Source organism: Rhinolophus sinicus, chromosome 3 (assembly GCF_057876585.1).
Source record: "Rhinolophus sinicus isolate RSI-liver-muscle chromosome 3, RSI-T2T, whole genome shotgun sequence".
Taxonomy (NCBI): Eukaryota; Metazoa; Chordata; class Mammalia; order Chiroptera; family Rhinolophidae; genus Rhinolophus; species Rhinolophus sinicus.
The window spans coordinates 177071842-177090465 of NC_142503.1; the positions used below are offsets into that span (position 1 = coordinate 177071842).

The following is an 18624-nucleotide window of genomic DNA, read 5'->3' on the forward strand; positions in this document are numbered from 1 at the left end:
GAATTAGGTATACTTGTTGTTACAGAAGTTTGATCTTTGCTTTTCCGTTTTTGCATTGCAAGTTAATTCAAATTCAGGGCTATCGTGTTTCCCCGAAAATAAGACCTGTTGGACAATCAGGTCTAATGCGTCTTTTGGAGAAAAAAATTAATATGAAACCCGGTCTTATTTTACTATAATATAAGACCGGGTCTTATATAATGTGATATAAGACTATGTCTTATATTTTTACTCCAAAAGACGCATTAGACCTGATTGTCCAGGTAGGTCTTATTTTCGGGGAAAACAGGGTAAAAAGTTTCTATTTAACCTTTTCTGTCATATGTATATTTTCATTCTCCCACACTGGGAATCCTGAGTTTCAAGGACACCTGGGATGATAGACTATTAAATATTTACTGGCTTGCTTCACCTCACGTTTCACATACAGTTTCAGGCTAATAACACCAATGTTATCATCAACAATATGATTATTGAATTTTCTTTTTTATTGACAGCTCTTTTTGTTCTTAGGATGTATCACTAAAAATGTATACTCAAATTTATTATTTTAAAGTCATTCAGAATAGTTTCTATGTGGTTATGTCATTAACTGGATTCATTTGTTTTAGATTACTCTTTAAAATTTAACACTGTTTTAATATCACTAATTTAAAGTCATGGTAATAATGAGGCTAGTTATTAAAATAAAACAGATTTAGAAAAATTAGATAACTAGGATAAAAGATCATTACTTTTATAGTTTGTTGTCTCAGAAAAGTGCTTTATTTATGTTCAAGCAGCCTGTTCTCACTTATTTGTAGCTGTTAGGAAGTCTGGATGAAGTGAATTTATGAAATAAAACACAATCATGAAATTTGCTAATTTTGCAAACTTTTTACCAGCACTTCTTTGTTTTTCTTTTGTTTTTTTCCCCCATTCTGCCTCCCCTGCCACTTTGGTTCAAGCCGTTCTTGCTCAGTCTAGTTGTTGTGTAGGACACAGCTCCCTGGCCCTTGCTGGTATTGAGCCTTGCGCTCCCCCTGGCTGAGGCAGTCGTTCACCAGTCGTCGGTCAGCCAATCACGGCAGCTCTCGCCGGCTGTCAACTGCTAACAATGGCTGCCGGCCACTTACGCTGGCCACTGGCCACTCATGGCAGCACACGGTGGCCCACGGCAGCACACAGTAGCCCACAGCCACTCACGCTGGCTGCCGTCCACTCACGATGGCCACTGGCCGCTCATGGCAGCATGTGGTAGCATATGGCAGCTCATGCTGACCTCTGGCTGCTCTCAGCAGCCCAGCTCCAGAGAGAGCTGTTGTTCACATTCTTAGCTATAGAGAGTGCAGCTCACTGGCCCATGTGGGAATCGAACCAGTGCATTAGGAGCGCGGCGCTCCAACTGCCTGGGCCACCGTCCCAGCCCTTACCAGCACTTCTAATAAGAATTTTTCTTCCTTTCCCCTGTTTAGAATTTTTTTCTTTTTTCCTGTTTTTGTCTTCTCCTTTTTCTTTTGGTTGAGGGTAAAAGTGAAATCATCAAAGGTAATTGAAGGACAGGGAGGAGTGACAACATGAATAATCCTTGCAAAGTATTGTAACATTTGGTCTCTAATGATTTTAATTTTCCAGAAATATGTTTCATCTTTCATAATTGTATTGTTAATATCACTAAATTCTTTACATCTGTTGCTAGCCTTCGGATTCTGTGAGTATAAGGAGCCTGAATCTACCCTCCGTGCACTCAGGTTATTGCATGACCTACAGATTGGAGAGAAGAAACTACTTGTTAAAGTTGATGCAAAGACAAAGGCACAACTGGATGAGTGGAAAGCAAAGAAGAAAGCTTCTAATGGGGTATGTTTTCTATAGTGTAAACTTCGCCAGGCCAACTGTGCTCTTTCAGTGTAAATCTTATAAATGAATCTAATATGGGGCTTCACGAGATCATTATGCTTGTGACTAACATGTAGGAGGGTATTTTTATAGTTTATAATTATTTTAAGTCTTTTATCTACCCATAGTGGGTGGATGACTGTTGATTTGCTTGTTCCAGGTTGGGATGGAGGTAGTAAGGGAGGCTGGACAAGGTTAACTTGCCAGAGAAAACATTGGTACAGACTATTCCAAACAGAGCTAATTCATTAAGGCAGCTTTGTAAGTAAGTACAAAATATATTTCAACCTACACAATTTTTATTAGTTGCCCTCTGTTTTAGAAGTACACAAGTTCTAAAGTGAATGAAAATAAGTCTTATTTTTCTCAGGTGGGTGGCTATATTAAGTGAAGCTAAGTAAAGGAAAATTTTGTATGTTGTAGTGTAATGTATGAATTATTACTCTCTCTCAACAAAGCAAAAAGTAGCTAAAACCTGAGAACATACTTCTTTGTTTTCCCTTCCTGTTTCTTTTTGGCGCCTCAAGCTGTGCTGATCCATATAGATTTATTATCTTCCTGTCTACAAAAACAAAGCGGCCTTTTTGCTCTTTCAAACTTTTATTATAATTCAGAATAGAAATAGCTTTCTTGTTCCACCCCTCCCTTCTTTACAAAAACATTTTATGCTCTTTGTAAAAAACATAAAAGCAAACTATAAAGAAATTAAGTACCATTCACAATCCCATCGCCATTAGTAACCACTGTAGATATTCTTGTTGCATATTCTTCCAGACAGTTTTCTCTGTGTGAATGAATATAGTTTTAATTGGAATATGTGAATTTGTTTTTCTTTTCATAAACACAGGATTGAATTCTAAGTGTTGTTTTGTAAACAACTTTTTTCACTTCCTTGTGCCTTTCCTTGGATTTTAATATTTTAACGGATTTCTCTGCATAATATTTTAATTAGTTTCCTCTTAACTGTTACAGTACTGCCTGTATTTCTAAAACAGTATAATTATTTCAATCTCCTGCTCATACATCCTTAATGGTTTTCAATTTCTTAGAATTTAAAGCCCATATTCTTAGCGTGACATTGAAGGCTTGCTCCAATCTACCTTTCTAATGTCCCTCCATTCAATCATGTATCCGTACAAACTTCCTGTGTCCTTTGCTGACATTTCATGTCCTGTTGCCCATCCAAGCACCTTGTTAAAATTCTATGCATATAGTTAGTATAATTAAACTGTTACTTGATTCATATAGCCTTCATCAGCCCAACCTCTTGATTCCTCTCAGGCAGAATTAAATCCCCTCTTCCCAGATCAAGCAGGATTTTTTTACTGCTCTTAATGTCAGTCTGCTTTGTGGTAGGTGTTGTTTACATCTCCCCATCATTCACAGCCCCTTGTACCATCTCATTCCCATTTCCTCTCCCCATCTTTCAATTACAAGGTAGAAAGGGCAATAAGTTTACAAAACTGTGTTCCTTCATCTTGTACCTCCACAAAACCTAGAATGTCTTGTCCATGCCAAGAATGATTTATTGAATAACAGTTGCAGTTTATATTGCTGTCCTGGTAACCTTAACTGTCTTTACCTACCTTTATAAGGAAGTAATGAAATATAATTTCTCTGGAGTATAAATTGTAGCTCAGATCAGCAGTGTTATCTGTCATGTCACTAAAACTTTAAAAAAATATATGCAACAAAACTTTGCAGATTTTCCTTGCTGTGATAACCAAATTCCTATTTTTTTTTTCTTTTTATTGGGGAAGGGAAACAGGACTTTATTGGGGAACAGTGTATACTTCCTGGCCTTTTTTCCAAGTCAAGTTGTTGTCCTTTCAATCTTAGTTGTGGAGGGTGCAGCTCAGCTCCAGGTCCAGTTGCCGTTTTTCTAGTTGCAGGGGGCACAGCCCACCATCCCTTGCAGGAGTCGAACTGGCAACCTTGTGGTTGAGAGGACACATTCCAACCAACTGAGCCATCCGGGAGCTCAGCAGCAGCTCAGCTCAAGGTGCCTTGTTCAATTTTAGTTGAAGGGGGCGCTGCCCACCATCCCTTGCGGGACTCGAGGAATCGAACTGGCAAACTTGTGGTTGAGAGCCCGTGCTCCAACCAACTGAGCCATCCGGGAACTCAGCCCCAGCTCAGCTCAAGGTGCCGTGTTCAATCTTAGTTGCAGGGGGCTCTGCCCACCATCCCTTGCGGGACTTGAGGTGTTGAACTGCAACCTTGTGGTTGAGAGCCCACTGGCCCATGTGGGAATTGAACCAGCAGCCTTTGGAGTTAGGAGCATGGAGCTCTAACCACTTGAGCCACCGGGCCGGCCCCAAATTCTTATTTATAAAAAATGCATGGACTCTATGTCTTGGGACTCATTGTTTCACCGTGTTTTTTTGTTTGTTTTGTTTTACTATGTTTAATCACTAACTTGTGAGGTGGTTTAATTTGTAGCATTTTCAGATGGCGTACTCTGAACATGAAGTAAATCACTTCACTATATATAAATAAGGAAATGCACAATTTTGTGACTGATTTAATTTGAAATCACCATTAGCAAGAGGAACCACAATTTAAATCTATTTCTATCTTTCTTCAAGAATGGATTTGAAGCCACCTCCAATAAAAACAGAACAATTATTTCAGATAAAATGAAATTTAAAAAAATTAACAGACATGATTCTGGGTACACTTGGCATGGTACCCAGGTGCTTGAAGTCACAAGACAAACATGGCCTGTTTTCCTGGAATGTCAGTTTTCCTTAACAGTACTGGTAAAGAAAAAGTCAAGCAACTATCAGATAATTTCTTTTCAAATAACTTAAGCAAGTATAACTACATTGTGAGTAGGTTGCAGATTTGTCATGATTTTTCAAGATAAAATATGCAAGTTTACTTGTTTTTTCTCTTTTATTGATTTGTTGGAGAAATTTATAAAATATTGACTTATGGTAGATGATACGATAATGAGACATTGAGAAACTTGTATGTTACTTTAGTCAGGCATCTTCGGGAATCCCAGGCAGAGGAGAAAACACAAATAGCTGTATAGTTCTCTTTAACTAAATAAGAAACACAAGCTTGTCTAGAAAGAGAGTGAAATATTTCTCCTGATCTAGAATTTTAAGAAGAATTATGTGTCTTGTCTAATGACTTGATAGAAAGTTTTCGTTTAGAGTTTGCAGAAATTGTAGAAGCAGGATTTTGACCTTTAGTTTTTCATTTGAGGTAGCCATGCTGATCTAGTCTAGTCCGTGTCTTGTTTTCTGGATGTTCAGCAATAGAGGTAGAGCTATCTGCTTGATTGTCTCAGGGGTAGTCGTTGTAAACCACACCTTTAGGAATGAATTTTGACAAGTATTGGAAATATAGTCTCTGGAAAGAGCCACTTACATTGCATGTTAATTGATGGCAGATTCTATACAGTTAGGAACATCTTGACATCTTTGTCTGGAAATTCTGGCTGAATCTACATTTCCTCAAAAGAAAGGGTTCCGCATTCGCTTAAATTCCCAAAGAAGTTATTGTTTTAGATTCTAGAAGTAAGTGCCAAAAAAATGAACCTAGAAGGGCTGTTTTCCAACTTTATAGTCAGTAGCTTTACTGTTGAAGCTTTTTAATTCCTCTGAAAAGAGCCAAATAGGTGGGCCACATAAGCATCTCAGATATTGCGTTGATTTCTGTGATCAGCTAAACCCTTCACCTTTTGCTGCTCAGTATAATTGAATGTGCTTTCTGTTTCTGAAGTGGAAGAAGAAACTGGAAATCAGGAAATTGTTTATGGTTGAAGACCCAGAGTTAGAGCAAGTTGAAACCAAAAATAACTACCTTTCATGTTTATTTTTGTTTTTCTTATATTAACAATCAGTTAAAAGATGGGCTAATTTTTTCTTCTAAAAATGTACAGTTTTTAGATCAAGGGGCAATAGTTATTGGCAAGGTAGTGTGAATTAATTCATTCCAAATGCTTTATTTCTAATTTAGATAAGCCTGGCTCTATTAATATTTAAATTTTGACTTAGGCTGGTGGTGGTAGGGAATTAGGGATGAGTATTTTTAGATGAGTAGGCCTTTGGTTTTATAACCTCACTTCTATCCTTACTCTTAGAAGAGCATGGAGATGTAGAGGGTTTATAGAAAGGAATTTAGAATATAAGGGAAAAGCTAAAGACAAACTGGATGCTCTCAAAGTATATTTTCATAATCAAGAATTTGGGGTTTGGGTTATAATAGACGTGTGTGTCAGGACCTACGGTTTCAGTGACAAGTTTACCTGGAGGGTTAATTTAATTTAAAACCTGTGGAGGAGCAAACTATCACTGAAGGAATTTTGATGAAAGCTGCATAAAGACCTTATTGCTATATATTACTGATTTAAAGTAAGAAAGGAACATGTTGCCACAATTATAGTTTACAATATTTTGGTAAATAATTTTAACAATTTTATTATAGTCCTGGGTAAACCATTTTGTCTTTATCCAAGATGCCAAATAGAAAGTTGGCTATAAGAAGACTGGATGAAGAGGCAGGTTCGAGAAAGTAAGAAACTCTTAGAGTGGTTAGTTTTATAATACCGCAATGATTTATATTGACGTTATCTGTGTCATAACCGTCTCTTAGCCTTTATTGTTAAATGCTAAGGGCAAGGTTATTTCTTTTTCAATTTTGACTTATTTTGCCATGTAGCATTGTATCTTGCACATAGTAGTAGGCTCTTAATTTGTTGAGCAAATTCATTTAAGAAATGAATGCTTGTTGAATAAGTGTTCGTTGGAGAATGCTGGTAGTTGAGTTAAGAAATCACTGCTAGGAGTTACAAGGCATGAAACTCACCTTGAATAGAATTGTGACCAGGAGTCAGCATTTGTGCAAAAGAGCATCGGTTCATGTTTGTGTATCTGAAAATGTGTATAGTATGTATATGTTTACCAAGTAAACTGATAAGTAGTTTGGGATGTGCGTGTGTGTATATAGTTTTAAATTACAAGCTTTTGTACACATACACCTTTATATTTACCTTGTTGCGTTTTTGTCATACTTTTTCACCTTTCTAAGTTTTAAGAAGAGGAGTTGAGAGTAACTGGAAACTACCCAAAGTTTTGAGGTCATTGTCTAAATTTTGTGGTTTGAACTGAGTTATTCCTTAACAGGGGACTTGAAATAAAACTTAGAAACAAAAATAGTAGCACATTAGAAGCCAATGATTTTTTTCACATCAACACAAGTAACAATCTAGGCTTCTTTTAAAAAATAATGAAGTCTTGCAAATACTCAGTTGCTTGTTTGTGAGAAGCATTACACCATGAATTTTTGTGTTTCTGGTTTTTATAATGTTACATATGCAAGTCATGGGGAGAAAGCCTTGTGCAGTAGTTTGAGTTGATTCCGTCTTAGTGTGTAAGTATGTGACTTTTTAAAGTGGTATTCCCACATTGTAGGAATTGTAGAAAGCGGAGTGGGAAAAAGAAGCCATCATTTCAGCCCCTGACCTGTCTAGCTGATGTTTGCTTTGTGTTGTATAGATCTGTCTAGTGTTTTTTTTGTTTGTTTAACCTACACATGCCTTTTTTTTTTTTTTTAATTGGGGAAGGGGAACAGGACTTTATTGGGGAACAGTGTGTACTTCCAGGACTTTTTTCCAAGTCAAGTTGTTGTCCCTTCAATCTTAGTTGTGGAGGGTGCCATTCAGTTTCAAGTTGTTGTCCTTTCAGTCTTAGTTGTGGAGGGCGCAGCTCAGCTCCAGGTCCAGTTGCGTTGCTAGTTGCAGGGGGCGTAGCCCACCATCCCTTGAGGGAGTCTAACCGGCAATCTTGTGGTTATGAGGACCCGCTCCAACCAACTGAGCCATGCATGAGCTCAGCCCCAGCTCAGCTCAAGGTGCCCTGTTCAATCTTAGTTGCAGGGGGCGCTGCCCACCATCCCTTGCGGGACTCGAGGAATTGAACTGACAACCTTGTGGTTGAGAGCCCACTGGCCCATGTGGGAATCGAACCAGCAGCCTTCGGAGTTAGGAGCATGGAGCTCTAACTGCCTGAGCCACCGGGCCGGCCCCTACATATGCTTTTTTTTTAACTAGTGGTTAGCATAGTGTACATAAAATTGTATTTTGCTTTTTTCACATAATTATATTTTCAACTTTGGAAGGAATTAGTAAATTGTGAAAACTTGGCAGATGTTTTGTGCAGTATGCTAGTCCTGTGATTTAATCTTTCTGGTTAGGGGTCAGAATATTAGCTATCAAGGGAAGAAAAGAAAAAGATGAAGTACTGATATATAAGGAAAAAACAATAAAAACAAATTAGTTTTACAAAGTTAAGAGCAAAACCAAATCTGCATTTAATAGGACTACTGAGATGTTTTGGGGAGAGCATGTTTGTTTTGTGTACTGACTCTTGTTTTAGAATGTTTTTCATTTTCTTGTTTGATTTACCCGACCTCCCACTACTGTATTTGCCTTATTTTACTTATTTTTTTTTTTTTTAAGAATGCTAGGCCAGAAACTGTCACTAATGATGATGAAGAAGCTTTAGATGAAGAAACAAAGAGAAGGGATCAGATGATCAAAGGGGCCATTGAAGTTTTAATACGTGAATACTCCAGTGAGCTCAATGCCCCTTCACAAGAATCTGACTCTCATCCCAGGAAGAAGAAGAAGGAAAAGAAGGAAGACGTATGTGTTACTGATTTCTGACAACAAAGTCATTTTCTACACTTTACTTTTTATGGTGTCACATTCTCGTGCTTTCATTACATTTCAACTTTTGGGGTGAAAACAATGACTAGCATTTATAACAATATACAAATTAATTAACTAAGCTTAATTTGACCATGTTTTACTAATTAACTTCCTAATCTTTTTACCAAAACATTCCTGTTTTCTATGTTTGAAATACACTGGCATGGAAGCTTGTGCTTATCTGTGGATTCTAATTAAGTAAGAAAAAAAAAACTTGAGTGATGAAGTATAGGAAATGATATTAAGTGGTAAAGTAAGATTTCTTTTTGTTTTTGTTTGGTTATGAAGGGGCTGGCCTTGTTTGCCTGACTACCTAATTATCGCTGTTCCATCTCTGCTGCAAATGTTCACTCACGATTTTTACCCATTCTTTAATTTTTGGCCATCTCCTTATAAACCACATTTTTATTCCCCTCTATAGCCAGTAATACTGTTCAAATTCTAATGGGAGGACTATGAAAAAGCAGCACAAGATGAAACACCTCCGCAGTATATTACATTATCACCAATCTTTGTTAGACCAAACTAATTGAACAGTAGGGAGTCCAGGTTGAAAGAAATGTTTCATTTTCTTATACTCATTTCTTTTGGATAAATTGAGAAAAATTATGGGGAGCGTTCTTTAAAAATATTGGAAGTGTGTCATATACATGGATTGTTTATACCATGAAAAAGTACTATGAAACATTGTGATTTACTGTCAAGGGGTAGGTCCGGTTCATATTATTTTGGATTTCATTGCTTTCTTGGGCCATCTTCAGTTTTCTTTGTGGCCAAATGCATTTTCAGTACTTGGTTCATTCTTTCTCACATGGTTGTAAAAGTCTGTCTGGTGAAATGCTGATAGTTGGGACTGGTAATTGGTAGAGATAGTAGGGTGTCGGGTAATTGAGGCCTGTAGAGTGTTGTCTCTCCTCCCATTAATGGTAAAGGAGAAAATAACCAGATATGATATGGGTTAGGAGGGAGAGGATCAAAGAAATCCTGCTGTATGGCAGGAATTTTGGGTACATTTTCTTGGTGTGATTGTTTCCTGTATGTTGGAGAGGGGATCAAGGAAAAAGTCCCACTAGTATGAGACCCTCCTTGTTCCATTTCTTGGGAGAGTTGGAGGGAGCGGAGGTGGTGGGTGATTGGAGGGGTTATAGAGAGTGAAGTCTTTTTATCATCAAGTAATTTGAAATCAAAGTGTCACAGAAATCTTGCATTGCCTTCTACTGCAGTCATCTCACTTTAATATGAATGAAAGAGTATTGTTTTGCAGAGTAATGTGAACTGTTTTGTGTGTGTGTGTGTGGTTTTTTTTTTAAAGTCTTTGTGGATTTTTTCACAGATTTTCCGCAGATTTCCAGTGGCACCACTGATCCCTTATCCACTCATCACTAAGGTTTGTTTACATTGTAGGCTTTGACAATAACTGTTTACTGCTAATTGCCAGATTTGTGATTCTTGTCTATCTGATTTTTTACTATTTAAATTGCTAGATTTGTTACTATGTAAGTTCTTTTTATTTATTTACTCCTCTCTTTTGTAAGACCTGTACAGAATATCCAACCTGTAGTTTTTATTAGATTGATCTTTATGCATTCCCTCTTGTTCCCCTTGTCTTTTAGGAGGATATAAATGCTATAGAAATGGAAGAAGACAAAAGAGACCTGATATCCCGAGAGATCAGCAAATTCAGAGACACACACAAGGTAGTATTCTTGTTTTTTCACTTGATACCAATCTAGACTTTTTACAGAATCCAAAGCAAACAGACAAGAAAAATCAACTTTAATTTGAATATAATTTTAAATGCTTTTTATAGGTTTAATTGATATTTAGATAGACACAAACAGAAGACCAATACCATAGAAGACCAATACCATATTAAAGTGGTCCTTGACATATTATACTTAGTTTTTTCAGTTACTACTGCAGTCATCTCACTTTAATATGAATGAAAGCTAATTTTATTTTTCGATACCGACATAAACATCAAGGTCAGATTTAAACTAGATTCAAGGGGGCAGGATAACTAACATACACTGTAGTGTATTTCTGGGGACAGTTATTTAACTTAATCTTAGGAAAACCTTTTCTTTAGAGCTGAGGTTAAAATTTAAGATTTATATTTGTATAGATTTAAATTGAGAGGGGGAGATTTTTAAAAACTTAGGTCAGTGGTTACCAGACTTACCAAATTTTAGATGCATGGAAGAACTGTAAATGCCCATAAAGCTAATCTATTCATTGACCCCCACCATTATGATAGAGATCATATGGTGACTAATGCAAGATGAAACACTCAGCTTGGAAAGTAACAAGGAATAGGATGTAAGTATGAGCTTCTGTTTTTTATTATATTTATGGATGCCCCCTCAGAAAAATATGCAAAGGGGTAACTGGCTTGGAAATGGGTATTTGTGCATAGTAAATCCCACTCACGAGTTTTGCCTATTAAAAGCTTCTCTCAGTGACAGTGCACCTGTGAATGTTCATTAATGTTGAAGGTGATGCTTATGGATGGTGAAGTGCAAACACTGCATGACACGTATTTTGATGTTAGAGATAATAAGATGTTACTGGTTCTTACTCATAAGAATGAGTGACCTTCAATTCAGTGAAATGCTAAGTGTTCATTTTTTCTTTTATTTAATCTTATTTTTTCTTACTGCTTTCAAAATTCCACGTTGACAATCAATGCCATTGATGCTGCTGTACACTAAATGATCCAGGCCCAGCCCTAGCTCACATACACAGTGCTTTTCCAGGAATTACATATGTCTAAAAGCACAAGTGCAGTTCTCTCAAATTAATTTTGAGAGTTAAAAGGGCAGTCCGTGGGAAGTCATTTTAGAAGAATACTTTTGGTTAGGTTCAATACTCAAATTCAGGATCTGAGTAAGCTTGAAAATGGTGTACAGTTGTGTGTGTGGTTTACCCCCATTTTGTTATCTGTTAAACCCTGTCATGTCATTGGTAAAGTATGAGGGAATCGTGTTTTTTAAAAATTAATTCAAGATATTTCCTTCAGAGTTTGAGAAGCTGTCAGGCATTTGACTGCCTTAGACTTATTTCACTGCAAGGAGAATGTTTTGAATTTCCAAAACGTGCTTTAAAAGTAAATCAAAAGAAAAAGAAAAACTGTTATTGGGTGGTATGGTTAAAAGAGATGTTTAAACTTGAGTAAGAAAAAAAGAGCTCAGTGAACCTTTGCATGTTTTGGTATGAGTTTATTAAATAACCCCAGACTGTCAGGGTGTCAGCGTGGCAGGGGGCGTCCATTTACAGCACGGACGAGTCTGAAGAGAGAATAAGGTAAGATTTATGCTTTTTTTCCCTGTCCTTTCCTCTTCATTATTTCATTACTTTCTTACATCTTTTTAGACCCACTTCATTTCCTCTTTCTCTAGTCTTTGTCTTAAAATACATATATGTGTGTATCTATTTATTCCATATATAATCTTTTAGAAATGCATTTAGTATGGGCCAGATTCACTCATTTTTTTCATTTACTTAGAGTAAAACTTTTGAAATGAGTTCTGAAACAAATTATTTACATAAGTGAAACTATATACCTAAGAAATAAGTAGTGCAGTGAATAAGGAAGAGTAAAAAAATTGAATTCTACAAAAGAAATTATTATTGGAACAGCTAAAATAATCTGTAAGTATCTATTATCTCAGAAATAAACAAATTTCTTTATAAGTGTATGATACTGAGGTAAGTTTTATTTAGTCTAGCCTCATTTTACAATTAAAATTTTTATATTCCGTTAGAACTGTTTCAGAAATTAGAATTTGCCCCTATAAATAGCTTTCAGTTTCTGTCCTCTTTCTATCATTTCTTTTCCCTTTGTGATTTCAGTGTATTCAGTATTGGCTTTGCCTACATTTTACTTTGATATAAACTGGCATAGCAGCTGAATATATTGGTTTCTCATGCATTAGCTTTTCTTCATAATCCTCTATCAGTTCTCTGATCCATGAGCAAGAGAAAAAGAGTATAACAGGTAAGATTGCTTTTTAAAGTTGTTTTAAATGCTGTACATGACTGAGAAAAGAAAAAAAATGCACATTTTATTGTTAAAGTTTAAATTTCATTTCAGTGACTCTAAACATGGAACCAAAGAGATAAATGTGTTTTGTTTTTGTTTTGTTTTTCCTGTTTGGAGTTTTTTTTTTCTTTCTGAGTTTGTGTAGAAACCGCGTGGTACACTGGTAATCTTGTCAGGGTGCAAACTTGGTCTGACTATGTTATTTGGTTTATTTGTGAACCATGTACTTGCTCTTCCTCCCAGAAACATAGCTTGTAGGCAAGGTTAATCCAGTGTTGGCGATCCATGTCCTAGCACAGCATCTGTAAGTTAATATGTAATCGTTCCTTCCAAGGATGGATTTATCATTGTTGATATATTTTACTGTCTTATAGGCGTAATGAGTATAACTAAATGTGTTGCTTTTACAATTAATTTAAATGAGAATATTATAATTATGTACATTTTTGCTTGACATGAGTGATTTTCAGATTTTCTTTATTTGGTGGGCTGTCCGTCTTGTAATGGTGGGAGTAAATGTTTCCATAGATAAGATAGCTCGTGGCTGAATTCACCTTGTCTTTTGGAGGGTGGGTAACCCAGAGGGCAGATTATTTAGTTTCATTACAGTGACCTGACTTTCCTTCCCCACCTCCCCTTTAAAACCTACAGCTAGTAACCTTTCAGCAATGGGAAGTCTGGGATTATAATTAGTATCAGTAGTCCCACTGATTTACAGAAATTCATAATGGGAAGAATTATGTTTTAGCCAAATGATTGTATTTCCAGAAATTACGAACCAATACATTCCTCATGGTCATTTTAGTTATTACATAATCATTGAGTGGCCAGCCACACTTGACACAATCTCTTAGCATCCAAGATTGGAGATTTCCTGGTCTGTGTAGAGCATATGATTTTGCACGGAATCTATCTCGTCTTGTGATTGCTTCAGTTTAATTTGTCAAGTAAAACCACAAGTATTTAATAGTAAAGTACCAGTGGTTTTGGTTGTTGTTGTTGTTGTTCCCAATATTGGGTATTGCGCCGGGAAAAATCTGAATACTGGAGCTACAGAATTAACTCTAAAAGTGCTTTTATTGGTTTCTAGAAACTGGAAGAAGAGAAAGGCAAAAAAGAAAAAGAAAGACAGGAAATTGAGAAAGAACGGAGAGAAAGAGAGAGGGAGCGTGAAAGGGAACGAGAAAGGCGAGAACGGGAACGAGAAAGGGAAAGAGAACGTGAACGAGAAAAGGAGAAGGAACGGGAGCGGGAACGAGAACGGGATAGGGATCGTGACCGGACAAAGGAGAGAGATCGAGATCGTGATCGAGAGAGAGATCGTGACCGTGATCGGGAAAGGAGCTCAGATCGAAATAAAGATCGGAGTCGATCAAGGTAAGGCTTTATAGAAATTATGGTTTTGCTGATAGCTTTAATAGAACTGCAGGTTAGCACTCTCTAGGACCACTAACAATTATGTGATGAGAGAAATTCCTTAGCTACAGCATGCCCAGCTTGCTGTCTCACAGGTAAAACATTGGTTAAAATAACAATTTTCAACCTTAGGATTAGTTTCTGTCTGAAGCTAGTTTTTACAGAGACCCAGAACACACCAACCGTCCACCCAATGTTTTGGGCAGACAGGATTCTTTTTTGTCATCCTGGGCTGGTGGGCATTATTTTCTAGTCACTGTTTCATCGAGGTATACTTGGAAATCAGCTCTAGCACCTCTGCTTTTAGCCCCTGGTATCTTTATTTGGTCCTATAGCCCACTGGACGTCCATGACTCACCTCCAGTCTCTATTTACTCTCTATAGCTTCTAGTAATTTCACCTTGTTTTTGTTTTATTTAAATTTTTTCTTAATTACATTGATTATAGTTGAATCATTTCAAATTCTTGAGGAAGGAGGTAGGGCAAAAAGGAACAAAGGAAGGAAGTGGAGAAGGGAGAAAGTAGAAGGGAAGAGAGAAAAACTCACTTTTTTTTTTTAATCTGTATATATATATTTTTAATCTGTATATTCTTTTTTTTTTTTTTTTTTTTTTTTTTAACAGGACTTTATTGGGGAACAGTGTGTACTTCCAGGCCTTTTTTTTCCCAAGTCAAGTTGTCCTTTCAATCTTAGTTGTGGAAGGTGCTATTCAGCTTCAAGTTGTTGTCCTTTCAGTCTTAGTTGTGGAGGGCGCAGCTCAGCTCCAGGTCCAGTTGTCATTTTCTAGTGGCAGGGGGCGCAGCCCACCATCCCTTGTGGGAGTTGAACTGGCAACCTTATGGTTGAGAGGACGCGCTCCAACCAAGTGAGCCATCCGGGAGCTCAGCGGCAGCTCAGCTCAAGGTGCCAATCTTAGTTGCAGGGGCGCTGCCTACCATCCCTTGAGGGACTCGAGGAATTGAACTGGCAACCTTGAACTCACTTTTTTTTTCAAGCTAGTTTTCAAATACACATTCTGTTGCAAATCTTCGACCTCATTATAGCTGAAGTGAGGTCCACTTTAGATCAGTTCACCAGTTTCTGGAACTGGAAGTTCAGTGCTCTTAACCTTTAGTAAGCATTAAAATCCTTTCCTTCTTCACCCCTGGAATAACCATTATTGAGAATTTGACCAAAATGAGAATTTGACATGTGTAAAATCAGTGTGTTCATGCTTTTCTATAGATATGAATCCGTAAACTGTATATTGTTCCGTATATTGGTTCATGTATGGATATATATTTATGTATATATTTGTATATATTTATAATTATGTTATATATATTATATATAATATAATGTAACTATTATGTATAGTATATGTAATATATGTAAATACATATTATAATTCTATATTATATATAATACTATATATATAAATATTTATATTTTAGTAGATCCATGACATCATGCTATATATGTTCTGCAGTTTGGTTTTATCACTCCAAATTAATTATTGGAGAACTTTTTCTTGCTGATAGATATATTAATAGTTCTAATTTCTCCGTGGAACATGCCAAAGTGCTTTTTCTCCACACCTTCGCCAACACCTTTATTCCTTGATCACTAGTGATGTAGACCATCTTTTAACGTGTTCATTAGCACTTTGTATTTCCTACATTCGGGGTTTTTTTGTTTGTTTTCTGAGATACCAGTAAGAATTAACATTGAATTTAGAATGCAGTTCAGAATTTGAGGATAGAATTGTATTCTGTGTTTCCCTGACGAATATAGAAGAGTTTACAATTCTACAAGAAATCAAATATTAAATTCTGATTTGTGAGTTTGTGTATTTCATAAAACATGTTCTTTTTGGTTTTTAAAGCAAAGAGACAGATTTTTATTTTTTATCTTTCTTTTTGTTTCATAGAGAAAAGAGCAGAGATCGTGAAAGGGAACGAGAGCGGGAAAGAGAGCGAGAGAGAGAACGGGAACGAGAAAGAGAACGTGAGAGAGAGAGAGAGCGAGAAAGGGAACGGGAGCGTGAAAGAGAGAAAGACAAGAAGAGAGACCGAGAAGAGGATGAAGAAGATGCATACGAACGAAGAAAACTTGAAAGAAAACTCCGAGAAAAAGAAGCTGCTTATCAAGAGGTAAATGGTGAAAATGCTTTTGTTCTTAAAACTTGGTATTTAGCAGCTTAGTGAAAATTTTAGAACCCTTTGTATACGTTTTTTTTTTTTTAATTTATTGGGGTGACAATTGTTAGTAAAATTACATAGACTTACAGGTGTACAATTCTGTATTACATCATCTGTAAATTCCATTGTGTGTTCACCACCCAGAGTCAGTTCTCCTTCCATCACCATATATTTGTGTATACATTTTTAAAGCTTTGACAATTTCTTTTTTAGCGCCTTAAAAATTGGGAAATCAGAGAACGGAAGAAAACCCGGGAGTATGAGAAAGAGGCTGAAAGAGAAGAAGAAAGAAGAAGAGAAATGGTAAGATTCTAGGTTAAGAATAAGTGATTTCCAAATAAAAATCAGATCAAATCTTTACTGTTAACTAGAAGTAACTTTATAATTAAAATGTGCAAGCTCCCATTAAATTTTAAATATTTCACGTAACCTTGAGACACTTGCAATACACAAAAATCTTTTTTCTTCTGTTTTTCACATTTTTGCTGTCTCAAAGAAAATTACCTTTTTGCATACTATCAAAGTAAGTCTGTCATAGGATAATGTAGAAAATTAGAATTCATAGAACATTCTTTGATTAAGAATCTGCAACATTTTTGAATTTGAAGAGGCTTTGATATTGTTCTTATTCTGTATTGGTGTAGTATAGGTATTTGGATGGAGGAAATAGTGTCGTAGAAGATCTCTGTTTTTATAAATCAAAGTTATTTATATAATATTTATGGATTACAGTCTGTATTTCAGTTACAACTTATTCTTTTGACTACATGATAATCATAAAAATACATCTCTTTTACATTTACATTGTTTGATAAATTATAACAGTGAAGCAATTGGTATAGGTTGTTACTAAGTAAAATGACAAAAAATATATTTTATTATAGCACTTGCTTCAGTAGTATGTTCCATGTGTTCTGTCTTTGCCAGAATTTCATGAAAGTTTCTTTATCTCCAGTTTGGAGATTATTCTTCCAAAAACTTCAATGAAGTTAGGAATCTTCTTCAAATAGCTTTTGAACATGAGACATAGAGAGAATTTTTGTAAGTAACCAAAAGGGTGCATGCACCAACCAGATAGATAGTACGGGTTTTCTGGATAGTACATCCTTTAACGTTATAGAATTTAAAATAATTTTTATTCCCCTGGGTTATAGATCTTATTCTAGAATTCTTTTTCATCCTTAGGTTAGAAAACAGGAGAGAATAATATAGAAAGAGACATAATTATTGGAAGAAATGTTTGCTATCAACAACATTGTGGAATAGATTTGAAGTGGTTTTGCTTTCTACAAGCAAATCTGAAATCTGTATTTCTAGAGAAAAATTTGCTGTTAGTTTTTGTTTGGGAACTTCAAAAAAATCCAGTTACAAAAGCAGTTACAGTGGTACCTTGGTTTTCGAACGTCTCCGTTGACAAACGTTTCGGTTTACGAATGCCATAAATTTTAGGAATCTATGGTATCATAAGATAGTAAAATTCATGCTAAATTTGCAGTTGTAGGGGTTGATTTTAAAGGTCCGGAACTGATTCATCCATTTTGCATTACTTTCTATGGGGAAATTGTGCTTGGTTTTCGAACGTTTCGGAACTCGAATGGTCTTGTGGAACGAATTATGTTTGAAAACTGAGGTACCACTGTACTTGCTCATTATATAAATGTCCAAGTAACAGAAGTATCTGATGTGAAAAATAGAAGTTTCTACTCTTCAAGAGTGGTAACTTATGTATGTTTTAGTGTTTACCTATGGGCCCTCCTGTGTTTTATTTAGATATTTATGAGTAGCTTTGTACTTTCATTCATTTGACAAATTTTAAATATACATTATATCTCAGCCTTGTGCTAAGTACTATGCTACAAGAATAATTAATACGTCTAACTTTGAAACAAGTGGAAAATATTGTCAGATATGTTGCTTATTGTAGCATGTGTTAGAGTGTTTAAGGTATAATGAAGGTGTGTTCATAGAGGAAGAATGACTAATTCTATTTGGGGGGAGGAGTTAGTCATAGATAGATGATTAGATCCTGGTAGTCTTTACAGAGGTAACATTTGAACTGAATGAAGTGTTTTACAATTTCACTATAGTCAGAAGCTACCATTATCTACTTAATGTATAGGTATAATAATCGTCAGTATAAGACATATAGATTTCATATTTTTATGTTATACACTCATACATATGTAATTGTTAGGTATAAATGCTATTAAATATAATATTTGTTGTATTTGAAATTCCAAAAGGAGGAGTAAGATGTTTATGTACTTTCATGGTTTGTGTACTTAAAGTGAGGTAGATAATTACCTTTAGATTGCCTTATGAATGTGATTTAAATTTTCAGTCCTGCGTTTAATAAAAACTGCTTCTTGTAGCATCATCTACC

At 35.9% G+C, this 18624-nt stretch overlaps 1 protein-coding gene across 3 annotated transcripts in view; it reads left to right on the forward strand.

Annotated features, from left to right (window-relative positions):
* The window catches only part of RBM25 (RNA binding motif protein 25), a 53068-nt gene that overhangs the window by 22241 nt on the left and 12203 nt on the right, over positions 1-18624 (forward strand). For all 3 annotated transcript variants that reach the window (XM_019733360.3, XM_074327252.2, XM_074327253.2), the window contains 7 exons: positions 1679-1839; positions 8351-8536; positions 9936-9989; positions 10216-10299; positions 13735-14021; positions 15971-16193; positions 16455-16544. In XM_019733360.3, coding sequence (XP_019588919.1) covers positions 1679-1839; positions 8351-8536; positions 9936-9989; positions 10216-10299; positions 13735-14021; positions 15971-16193; positions 16455-16544 — 1085 coding nt within the window. The remainder of the gene's footprint in view (positions 1-1678; positions 1840-8350; positions 8537-9935; positions 9990-10215; positions 10300-13734; positions 14022-15970; positions 16194-16454; positions 16545-18624) is intronic.